Source organism: Amphichorda felina (genome assembly GCF_050947745.1).
Source record: "Amphichorda felina strain 45539 chromosome Unknown scaffold_1, whole genome shotgun sequence".
Taxonomy (NCBI): Eukaryota; Fungi; Ascomycota; class Sordariomycetes; order Hypocreales; family Bionectriaceae; genus Amphichorda; species Amphichorda felina.
This window is the reverse complement of record NW_028145049.1, coordinates 3,290,700-3,302,133: the sequence shown is the minus strand read 5'-3', so window position 1 is coordinate 3,302,133 and position 11,434 is coordinate 3,290,700. Positions and strand designations below refer to the sequence as shown.

The following is an 11,434-nucleotide window of genomic DNA, read 5'->3' as shown; positions in this document are numbered from 1 at the left end:
GAGAGCTTGGAAGGCTACCAAGTCTAGCAAGGCCTAGAGCGCAGCCGCAAGACCAACGTTAAGATGCTAGAAGAAGGAGTATGTCACGCGATTCTCCCTTTGTGTCATCTCGGCTGTACGTCTTTGCTTTGCCTTCCGATAACGTCTCTCGGGGATGTGGTCTTGGATGCCAAGCAGGAGAAGCGACTCAACTTCCCCCGCGCGCCCCAAGGTGGGCGACCAAGAGGCAAACTTGGATAACACAGTTCCTTGCCGTCGCAATCTCAATGAATCAGTTCGTTGCAAGCGGAGCCGCAACAACCAACCCGACTATCCGTATCTTGGCTGAGGTAAGGGAGCATCCGCCCATCCGCCCACTCATCCAATCATGTGATCTCTCAGCACCACCGAAACAGGCCAGTTGCAGGCTGGGTGTCGACAACCAACTATTCCCAGTTCCCGTGATGCATGATGCGCCGTCCTCACCTCTTGCCAACTCGCGTGGCCGCATGAGGTTATCGCACTCAGCTCCACAATCGTTCCCGAACCCGCCCAGCAAACATCGCAGTGTTCCGTGGTCAAGTTTTAACGGTGGATAGGCTCTGCATCTCATCCTTCTCAGATTCCCTTGTGGCCGGATGCTAGCCTTGTTGGTGATAAAGCAGCTGCTGGCATTTTATTAGCGCTCAGTGAAGAGCCTGACCGCCTCGTTCTCAGACAACCGCGGGTAAACACCGTCCTCTTCTCAACTCTCCAACAACGATTTATTGTGAAACGACCTTGGGAGCAGTACCGTCGTCATGGAACTAAGCGAACAGTCCATTCACGATGTGATTCACCCAACAGCGGCGTTCAGCCATGCACACCCCGCCGATTCCACCAAACAGCAGCCCCCCGCCCTGGGGGAGGTCACCTGGGGGGAGTCCTTGTTGAACCCGAAAAACCGCATCGACAGCCTCGAAGTCCCAGGCCAGCCTCTCTGGGAGATGGATGGATGTACTGCGTTTGGAAGCCAGTTCTACGCCACTCCCCTCTTCGTTGACGCGATGCCACCGCTCCGGATGGACGTCTTCATCCCTGAGCCGTCCCAGCTTCCCCTAGCCATCCGTGAGATGCTCGATATCGATGTCACCTTCCATACGAGAGATAAACATCGCGTCGCACGGCTTGGAGTTACTAGGCATGTGTTGAGGATTCTCCATCACTGGGTCTCGGCGATGGAGGAGCCCCGGCGTATCTACGAGAATGTACCCTTTGGGTCCAGAATCGTCCTAAAGAACTTGCCCATCAATATTGCCAAGGCAATCATTGTTATCGCCCCAGCCCATAATCTAGAACGCCAGCTCCTGTCTCCCTCGGCACTGCAGAACTTTTGGGGCTCAGATATACAGCATTACCCCCCTGTCGTGGACATCAGCGAACTCGTGTACGTGTCGCAGTTGCATGACAGCGTCTGTCTTGTCCGCATCGATGGAAAGATTTGGATCTTTAAGGGTTTGACGAGCTGGTCCAAGTACTTGTACCATGAGCTCAGGCAGCTGCTCAGGATTCCCGCACACCCCAACGTCGTCGCTCGACCCGCTCACATGGTGACAAAGAAATGCAGCTTCGGTAACAAGACGGCCGTCGTGGGGTTCACGCTCGAATACCACACGCACGGAAGCCTTCGCGACCTGATACCCTTCCTCCAGCTGCACAATACAGTAGCGCTTGCAGACAAGGCGAAATGGGCCACCCAGCTCTCATCAGCTCTGTGCCACCTGAGAGAAACAACGGGGATGTTCTATCCCGACCTGAGGATGGACAACATTGTACTCTCCGAATCGGGGGATGTTGTCATGGTGGATTTCGAGCAGCGCGGGGTCTGGTGCGAGTTTGCCGCCCCCGAGGTGAACGCTATCGAGTACGTCCGTCTGCTGGCGGTGGATGAGGAGATAGCGGGGGACATCGCCAGCAAATACTCGCGCCTCCTGTCCAGATTGCTCCCCGAGTGGGAGGACATGATGGAGGGTGAGGACTACAGATGGCCATCCGACGGATACAACATCCCCTGGGCATGCCTGACCCTGACGGAGCAGGAGGCCTGCGAGGTCTACATGCTTGGCCGTGTCCTCTGGTGCATCTTTGAGGCAAAGAGCGCGCCCCAGCGAGCGGCCGTGTGGCTGTCCTATCCATGGGAACCCGCGGTGGAGTTCCCCGGGTACACAACGACACCCAAGCCTATGAGGGACCTGATTGACCGATGCACAAGGGGGAGACAGGACGGCCTCAGCAAGTTCATCGTCAGGAAAGGGAACCAGCTCGTGCTCCGAGAGCTAGAGCACACGGGGCTTTCGACGGCGGAGCAGGTCCAGCAAACAGCGCGGGAGTGGTGGGCCAAGGAGATCAAGGCTTCCGAGGAGTGGCTTCATGATCGTGAGGAGGGAATGAAGCGGGGAGACTGGAAGGAGAACTATTACCACAGACCGACGCTGCGGGAGGTCCATGCGGAGCTTGTGGCATTCTCGGAGACAATGCTCCCGGCATAAAGTACAAGGCACGGTAAGACTGGCAGTGAGATGCGTCTCTGTCCCACACCGGGTCACAGGGTCATGGAAAAAGGGGGAGGGGCCTCGAGGGGGGAGGGAGGGGTGTCGTCTGCATCTGCTGGTCCAAATGCATTTGTGGGACGGTACCCAAGACGGTTCCCTACACGATCCACGCCGGCTATCTGTGCCTTGTGTTCTTCTCTGTGCGGGCAAGCGATGGTGCGGACAGTGAATTTGTTATTGTTACTCGAATACCGCACGTGTGCACCTGCGATAGGCTATCTACTAGTTTATCTAGAGAAGATGTACAACGTTACCTCTTTGGCATCACTTCATCCTCTTTGACCGCCGATCGGCCGCCTGCCCCTGCCCCTGCCTCTTCAGACCCGCCGCCCCCGTCCTCGACGTCCTCAGTCTCCCCAGCAGGGAGCGGAACTTGTCCACGTACGTGGCGGGCGCGCCGTGGACGCCAATCTCGTCGAGCAGCTCCTCGAGGTTGCTAAGGAACTGGCTGGCGGCGCCGGGGATTAGGGCCAGCACGCCGATGACAAAATCCTGGTCGCGGTCGCCCACGAGGCGCAGGTACAGGTTGCGGTCCAGCCGGGGGCCTTCGCGCTGGATGTCGCGGGTGCGCTCCACGACGCCAGCCAGGATGTGCACGAGCGCCGAGGCGGCAGAGAGGGCCTCGGAGGGCCGCAGTGGGTGGTCGCGGCTGTAGAGGGCGGAGCGAATGTGGTTGACGCAGCCGAGGATGTGGCGTGCCGCCCAGGCCACGGTGGTGGGGTGCTCTACGGAGGCACTGTTGCCACTGCTGCTGCTGCTGCTGCTGCTGCTGCTGCTGTTGTTGTTGCCACTGGGTGATACTGGTGGTGTCGTCTGAGCCGCCGCCGCTGCTGCGTCAAGGCTGCGCAGGACGAGGTCGATGCGCTGGGAGAGTTTGCGGAAGGGGTCGTTGACGGGGTCTGTGGGGCGGGAGAGAGAGAGCAGGTAGTGGAAGAAGTGGCCGTTGTCGGTGAGCATGCGGAAGACGGTGCGATCGAGGTCGTTGCGTTTGAGGACCTTCCTCCCCAACGTGGGGTGGTCGAAGATGTCTGGGCGGAACTGGTCTGGAGGCATCGAGTAGATGGAGGAGAGCAGCTCGCGGGCCTCGAGGGTGCGCGTCTGATCGAGCTGGCCGTCCGAGTCCGGGTCCACGAGGGGGCAGTGGATGCCGGCGGCCAGGACGTCGAGGTGGTGGCGCGCTATGCTCTGGAAGGGGTCGCCCATCTCGTGGGCGTAGCCGCTTCGCTTCATGGTCACGGGCTCGTTGCGGTCGTGGTGGTAGAGGGTCTGCTTCAGCAGCTGGTCCAGCAGCCACAGGAGGTGAGGGCACGTCTCCTGGTGCTCGCCGCTGCGGTTGGTGGGCGGCGTGCAGGAGCAGCTCAGGTGGGACTCCCCGTCGCCCGAGGCGCGTATGCGGACGGAGCGGGTGACCAGCTCGGTCATCTGGAAGGCGTAGGTGTCGTTGATGAGGCGGCAGCGCTGCAGCGAGATCCGCGGCGGGTCGCTGAAGGCATCACGGACGGCGTTGCGGCTCCTGGCCGGCAGGCCGTCGAGGCGGTAGAGGAGGCGGGAGGGCGAGCGGACGACGGCGGGGGCGTCCTCGTCATAGTCGGAGAGATCCGAGTCGGTCTCCGAGTCAACGCTGGACTCTGTATCACTGCCGTAGCAGCCGTTGGAGGCGTTGGGGGCCGGTGTCACAGACACGGCGCGGGACTTGGAGCGCGTGGTTGGGGGCATATTCTCGAGGGACAGCCTGCTGAACTGCGAGATAGGGGCGGACATTTGGAGAGTGAGAAGGGGGAGAGGAATCTATACGATATAGTCTGCCACGTTGAGGGCTGCACAGCAGAACCAGAACATGTTAGTATCGTTCTGGTGTTAGTTATAAGGGGGGAGGCATTGGGGGGAGAAGGAGGCTTGATCAAACATGGCGAATAATGGCGAATGGGTGTAGGCAGACTGGCCGAGAGAAGTGGCCGAGAGACCTGGCCTCCCTACCTACAGGCTACTGTGATAATCGATCCCCCAAGTTAACCAGATGTTGGTTGCTGGCTGTTGGCCAACAGGGAAACCAGACGACGCCCCAGGCACTGGCGTTGGCGATGAAGGAGGATGAAGGGCGATGGAAGGCCCGTCAAGGGCTGTGAAGAGGCCGTGGAAGGGCCCTGGAAAGCCTCATGATGATTGTGTCGGCCGGTTCTCCCACGTTGCTCCCACCCGGAGGAAGCATGGCAGTGTCTGCAGTGTCTGCGGTGTCTGCGCTCCTTGGGTCATTGCGGCCTCGAAGCTGGTCGCCCAGGGACGTGGATGGCAATTTGGGAATGCGGGTTGGTTGGCACAAACGGCCCCCGACCAGGTGGGAGCGGCCACAGCCACCATTTGTATGTAGCCGGTCGCCCCAAGAGCGGCCCACGACGAGGCCCAAGAATAGACCCGCGAGGCGGATTGCACTTTTGAAACGTCCACGCCCAATTGCACGGTTGAGATTGAATCTGCCTCCCAGGTTGCCTGTCAATGCTGCACGCTCTACCCAACGCCTAATTCGACTTGCTGCGACTTGCTAGCCGATGGCGGTGTGTCCAAGGATCGCGGGGAGCAACATGTGATCACTGTGGACTCCCCAGTGACTCCCCGGTGACTCCTTGATGAGGGGGGCCATGGGCATCTGGATATTCTCAAGATCAACTATTACGGTACGCAGGTTAGAGAGGTAACAGAACAGGTGGAAGAGGTGCAGGCGACCCATGGTAGCAGAATGACAGAACAAGTTGCAATTTGAGACGAGAGTTCCGAGCCAAACGGCCTCAATCTGAGACGGTCTAGCAATTACCATAGCCTCCCAATGGCCAGGTAGAATAGAGGTGAAGGACTAAAAAAAAGACATCAAGAATCCCCCCCCAGGTGACTTGGCTTGCGTCACTTGCTGATACAACATCCCCGACTTTCCCCAGATCCCTAACAGACCAAGCATGCCATCCATGTCTTGTTCGCGGATCAGTGCCTTGAAAACGAGTGGCCTGAGTCGGGAAATGCAGCCCGAGTCCCATGAGAAAACATCCAACCGCCAACCTCCGCCCCAATCCCGAGTAGAAAATGTGTCGTCCAGAGTAGACGTGCGCCTGCAGGCATCATCATGCAACAGCTTGCAGCCTGGGACGTTGTCCGTCAACGAAGCGGACGCCTCGGGAGCGAGGGCTTGCCCTTGACGCGGAGTCGGTCGGCGGGCTATCTTTGCGCAGTATCGTCTTTGGATCCGGCGAAGCTGACTTCGGTGAGGATGGAGACCGGCCTGCAGACCGGGAGGAAGTGGACTTCCTCCCGTGCAGACTGTCGACAGGCCGGTCGGATTGTCAATCGATGCCGTGCTGCTTCTTGAGCTGAGCTAAAGATTCACGGCGGGCCTCCAGGTCCTCTTTTGACTTGGCCATCTTGTCTGGCTGGTGATATAGAACTTGATGCAATGTCAGCTAATGGGGTTCTTCGACACTGCCCAGCAGAAAGCCCAAACATACCGACGAGGTAACGGCTCTGAAAGTTGAAGCCGTTGAGCTTGTCACAAGCTTGCTTAGCATCCATTACATCCTCATAAACTACGAAGGCGGTGCCCTTGGTGTTGTTCGCGATGCCCTGCCGAACTTGGCTATATCATACACGTTAGCGTCTTTCGGCAAGGTTGGCCTGGGGAAAATGTTGCCGGTGACGGCGTACCGGATGGAACCAAATTTCCCGAAGAGATCGAACAAGTCCTCTGGCGTGACGTTGTAGCTAAGCAATCCGTGTTAGTTTTGCAGGTCGTTTTGATGGGATTCGATCGGGGGTGTCGGCATCGTACCTCAAGTTCTTCACGAACAGAGCTCTAGAATGGCAGGGTCAGCGATGGGTTCGATTGAGCAAGCTTCATAGGACCAGTGAAAGGGCGAGAATTTGATTGACGGTCGTTGACACGCCAATCTCCACGCGTTGATGGAGATTGAGGCCGACGCGCCGTCGGGTGTAGGTCGTGAGAAGTTGAATCGGATGGCTAGGCCAAGGGCAAAAAGATGGAGAACTCACCGGTTGACTTCTGGGGCTAATTTCCCGCCGCGACTACTCATATCTTAAATGATGTGAATGAGAGGCAATGATCGAATCTCGTTCGGTCGATAGGGCGATGCGAGGACGCTCGTGTTCGGGTGGCCGGGACGTCTTCTGATGGTGGTTGAGGATGGTTGAAAGCGGCGACTGCGACGAGTCTCGAAGTGGAGGGACTGGTGGAATGGACGGAAGTCCGAGGAAACTGCGAGGGCGATTGGGGCCCTGGGGGGGGCGATCGATAGTCGGAAACCTCAGGCGTGTGCACGTGACCCACTTGCGTGCGCGATAGATCCCTGACCGGGCCTGACGTGTGCGTGCGTCCGGCTGGTAGCTGGCACTGTGGGGTACCTCTTTTCGGTGTCCTGGGGATAAGGCTCTGATGGCCGGTGCGTGTTCGGGGGACTCTCAGGTGATCTCTAGGTCTCTTATTTAACAGTAAATTTTGGTACCGTAGACTATTTGAGGCTCTGGGAATTATATCTGGATCGGATCTGTCATGAAAACCCCCTCTCTCCTGCCGCTGTCGAAGGTATCACGCGACGCACGTAGGTTGGGTGTGCCGCTGCAGGAGGCATGCATCTCCTTCCAGATGACTTGGTGTTGCCAGCTCTTCCAGCCATTGAAACCACCCATTGGGCTGCCTACTCTCGGTAGTGATGCGACCTGCTGCCCCTATTCGTGCATTGGCCGCCTGTTCTTGCTTCTTCTTACCCATTGGCTTCTCATCCCCCCATCCATGTACGTTCGAGACATCAACTGTGCGTGCTGAACTGAACGGATGCGGAATGCGATAATAAACGGGGTCGTGACCTCGTGGCTGACAGCTGGTTACGGTGGTGTCGACCCGACCCAACCCAATCGGGGACTAGCGTCGACTGACCGGTGAGCCGTTTGTCACCGAGATCATCAGTTCATCACCGTCGACCCACAACTTAACACCGTGAATTCGACACTGCGAGCAACATAGACTCCGTACATATCCAGTCCATTGCATGTCATCTTTTTGACTGCCCATGCAACACGTACACTCACTATGAAACCCCTTGCTCCTGCTGTAAAGCAGCCGCGGCCTGACCATGCCTACAGCCATCGGGCAAGATGAGTTGTGTTTCGGTTACGATGTTCTCCAGCCCTTCGACGTCGACGAAAATGAAAGAGACTTCCTCGTTGCCATCCTGCAATCGAGCAGGGCACCCCGTTCTGAGCTGGAATTACTCATTAATTTGAGCCTCACAGCTGGGGCAGAGAGTTGGGAGACTCTCATCGGTTGCGCCAGGTCGCTCCAGGCACGCGGCACGGATCCAAGCAGTCTTGAGGGAAACGATCTTTTGACCTTTCTATGGTACATTTTCCAACCAAGTGCCAGTCCACAGGTGCTGCAGGAGGAGTGGAAAGGCACCGATCAGCTCATTGCTCTCGCGAAGCACCTGGAACTTCAAGCGTCGACGATATTGCCATCCTTCAACCCGCCATCATCAAGCCCTCCCCCCGCGACCAAATCGTCCGGTGCTTCGCATGCCCCCAAGCGGAAACGACAAGGTTTCACGTCGCATTATTGGGCTCAAGAGTCTGAGGCAGACACAGGGGAGGACCGCCAGCATGTGGCCATTCACAGCTACAAGGACCCGTCTTCAACCACCTTTCAGTTAGTCCAACGAGATACTGCTTTAGACTCACGACAGGACGCGATTTTTTGCGACACAAATGCTGGAAGGGCCTCGAAATTGGAGGAATCACCTGTCTGCTACATAAAGTCTGTGTGTCAAGTCAGCAATAGGACTGCTGGCGGCAATCGCAACGCCATCTCTCCATACTTTGCCTCATCGCCGGCACCGCAAAATGCCCCCTCAAAGAGGTTGCCACCTGGGACAATCTCCTGTGTTCCTTTCCCACCACTGGATTCCGAATCATTTGGGCTGGTCCAAGAGAAGGTTGCCCATGAGCCTTTCTGGCTCCTCGTGGCCATCACCTTTCTTATCCGCACAAGGGGCACGGCCGCTATACCAGTATTTTACGCCGTGAAGAAAAGGTTTGCCTCACCTGCCTCGATAGCAGACCCAGAAAATGCCGATGAGATCTTGGGCATGATTAGACATCTTGGTCTGTCCATGAACCGTCTGGGATTTCTGCAAAAGTATGCGAGGATTTTCATTGATAATCCACCACAAGCTGGCCAAGTATACCGTGTCAGGAACTACGATCGAAGAGATACACGCCCAGCGATGGTAAGCGAGATGCTCAGCGATACAGGAGGAGCTGCCACCACTGGCCTGTTGACGCCTGGAGGAGAGGACCAAGACGCCGAGGCCTGGGAGATTGGGCACATGACACAGGGCAAATATGCGCTTGATAGCTGGCGAATATTCTGCCGCGACGTGTTACTAGGCCGTGCAAAAGGTTGGAATGGCGAGGGCACCAAGCTAGGATTCCAACCGGAGTGGATGCGAGTCAGGCCGGACGACAAGGAGCTCCGTGCGTACCTGAGGTGGATGTGGATGCGCGAGGGATGGGAATGGGATCCTGTCACTGGGGAGAGAGCCGTCCTGCGCGGCGAGCTGCTCAAAGCTGTCAACCAAAGGAGGGTCGAGTATGACGACTCGGGGGGATTAAGGATCCTAGAAGAGCCCCGTCCGTCAGCAGAGGTGGGCGGAACCCATGACGGGTGAGATTGACGGATCCTACTAGATACCCATATAAAGAAGCAACGCCACAACTACCAAGGTAACACTTATGGACCACTCGAACAGCTAGTAACAAGGTCTACCAGTTCGCGACGAGTTGTTTTACAGAGTACACGTGACGATTTGTACAGTTTCCAAGGTCAGCTTCCTGGGCCGTAGTAAATGATAGCATTAGAGTGTGCCGGAGCCCGCCACATGGCGCCGCCTACAGTGTGCCGCTGAGGGCTGGAAGTCAATTGTTGACCGGAGGCTTGAAGCCAACCTCATCAATCAGCATGCCTCTGAGCGGGAGCTTGGGGATACCTCGAATGTGCACCGTGAGCTGCATGCGGTGGAGGTACAGGCAGGACAGAAGGAGTCGGGCGATGAGACCATTCATTGTCTTGCACGTTCTCGCACGACGCAGGTGCTTGTGCCGCTGCCGCCTTCCATAACCAGTTGGAAAAGTGGGTCCCTCGGCCCTGCTCCAGTGCACCATCGCGGGATTTCGAAAGGACACATTACAGTCGGAAGCTCCCAGGGCTCCATTGAGGTCATCGACCCGGTTCCAGTCCTGGTCTGCCCAGTCTGCCCACTGCGAGTCCCCAACCACCGCGCTGACTCCGGCAGTCATCACCAGCCCCCGGCTTCCAAATCCCTTCCACGCCTTCCGAACTGCTTCCTGCTCCGAGCGTCGTGTCCTTTGAAGCTGCATTGTCCCGTTCCCCAGTTCCCATACTTGCCCATATCCCCCCTCCTGGCATCTCCAATCCACCTCCTCTGAGCTCTCTTCTCCACCCCGCCGCCGACGACCTCCTCCAAAGCCGCGACTCCGACAGGCCGGCCTGTAAGCAACGAGACCAGCAATACGTGGCCCTTGGCAATCAAACACGACTTGGCCGACGAGCAAGGCCGGGACCATCTTTGAGCATCACCGACCACCGACCACCGCCCACCGACCACCGCCCACCGCCCACCTCCGCTACACGAACAGAGCTCGTCATGGCGCAGCGCACATCGTCCGGCTATGGCATTGGGGGCCCTGCTGGTCCCTACGGGCCCGGTCCCAGCGAGGTGCAGGGCAGCGGCGGCTTCCTCGAGAAGGTCAGGCCGTACACCGACAAGGTCGAGGACGTGCTCGATAGCCTCAGCGAGCCCATCAAGCCGTGAGTCAACTCCGCCAGGCGTGTCCGGGTTGTCTCGCTTGTGCCAAACCGGCTGACCTGTCCTCCTCAGTTACCTCCCGGCCATTGCTCGCTTCCTCATTGTCGTGACGTTCCTCGAAGACACCCTGCGTATCATGACGCAGTGGAGTGATCAGCTCATGTACCTACACGATTATAGGAAGAGTAAGAGCCTAACCCCCTCCCCCGGGCCCAGCTTGCTAGGCCCATGTCTTTCTTCCCAGAGTGCTAATCGCCTGGTCCCGTAGTCCCCCACGGTATAACCCACCTCTTTCTCATCACCAACATGGTTGTAATGGCCGCGTGCTCGACCATGGTGGTCATCCGAAAGCACTCTGACTACGCCGCGGGCGGGCTCATGGGCGTCGTCGTTGCCCAGGGCATCGGCTACGGCCTCATCTTCGACCTGAACTTTTTCCTGCGCAATCTGTCCGTTATTGGCGGACTGCTCATGGTTCTGTCCGATTCCTGGGTGCGCAAGACCAAGGCGTTTGCCGGTCTCCCCCAGATCGACGAGAAGGATCGCAAGATGTACTTCCAGTTCGCCGGGCGTGTCCTTCTCATCTTCCTGTTTGTCGGCTTCGTGTCTAGCGGCAAGTGGTCCATTTGGCGTGTTGTTGTCTCCATTCTCGGCGCTGGCGCATCTATCATGGTTGCTGTGGGCTTCAAAGCCAAGTTCAGCGCTACTCTTCTCGTTGTCATTCTGAGCATCTTTAACCTGCTTGTCAACAATTTCTGGACGGTAAGTAGAGCCAGCACGCCACATGCACAAGAGTAGGAGGCTAACCAATCCAACGCGCAGCTGCACGAGCACCACCCCCACAAGGACTTTGCCAAGTACGACTTTTTCCAGATCCTATCCATTGTCGGCGGCCTCCTGCTGCTCGTCAACAGCGGACCCGGCCAGTTCAGCATCGACGAGAAGAAGAAGGTCTATTAAAACACTCCTCGCAGCACCAGCGGTGTG

At 57.6% G+C, this 11,434-nt stretch overlaps 4 protein-coding genes across 4 annotated transcripts; 3 read left to right on the top strand and 1 right to left on the bottom strand.

Annotated features, from left to right (window-relative positions):
- Nucleotides 1-779: 779 nt before the first annotated feature.
- Nucleotides 780-2,507, top strand: ACO1O0_001056 (uncharacterized protein; the record flags this gene model as incomplete). Its single annotated transcript, XM_083190549.1, has 1 exon — nt 780-2,507. One exon carries the CDS (start codon nt 780-782, stop codon nt 2,505-2,507), a length of 1,728 nt encoding a protein of 575 aa, XP_083054408.1.
- A 327-nt stretch (nt 2,508-2,834) lies between these two features.
- Nucleotides 2,835-4,331, bottom strand: ACO1O0_001055 (uncharacterized protein; the record flags this gene model as incomplete). The annotated part of the gene is made up of 1 exon (XM_083190548.1): nt 2,835-4,331. The coding sequence occupies one exon, from the start codon at nt 4,329-4,331 to the stop codon at nt 2,835-2,837; it is 1,497 nt and encodes a 498-aa protein (XP_083054407.1).
- Nucleotides 4,332-7,699: 3,368 nt separating this feature from the next.
- ACO1O0_001054 (uncharacterized protein) lies at nt 7,700-9,289 on the top strand (the record flags this gene model as incomplete). Its single annotated transcript, XM_083190547.1, has 1 exon — nt 7,700-9,289. One exon carries the CDS (start codon nt 7,700-7,702, stop codon nt 9,287-9,289), a length of 1,590 nt encoding a protein of 529 aa, XP_083054406.1.
- Nucleotides 9,290-10,285: 996 nt separating this feature from the next.
- On the top strand, nt 10,286-11,407 carry ERV29 (the record flags this gene model as incomplete). The annotated part of the gene is made up of 4 exons (XM_083190546.1): nt 10,286-10,449; nt 10,520-10,632; nt 10,716-11,209; nt 11,270-11,407. 4 exons carry the CDS (start codon nt 10,286-10,288, stop codon nt 11,405-11,407), a joined length of 909 nt encoding a protein of 302 aa, XP_083054405.1.
- Between the last annotated feature and the right edge of the window lie 27 nt (nt 11,408-11,434).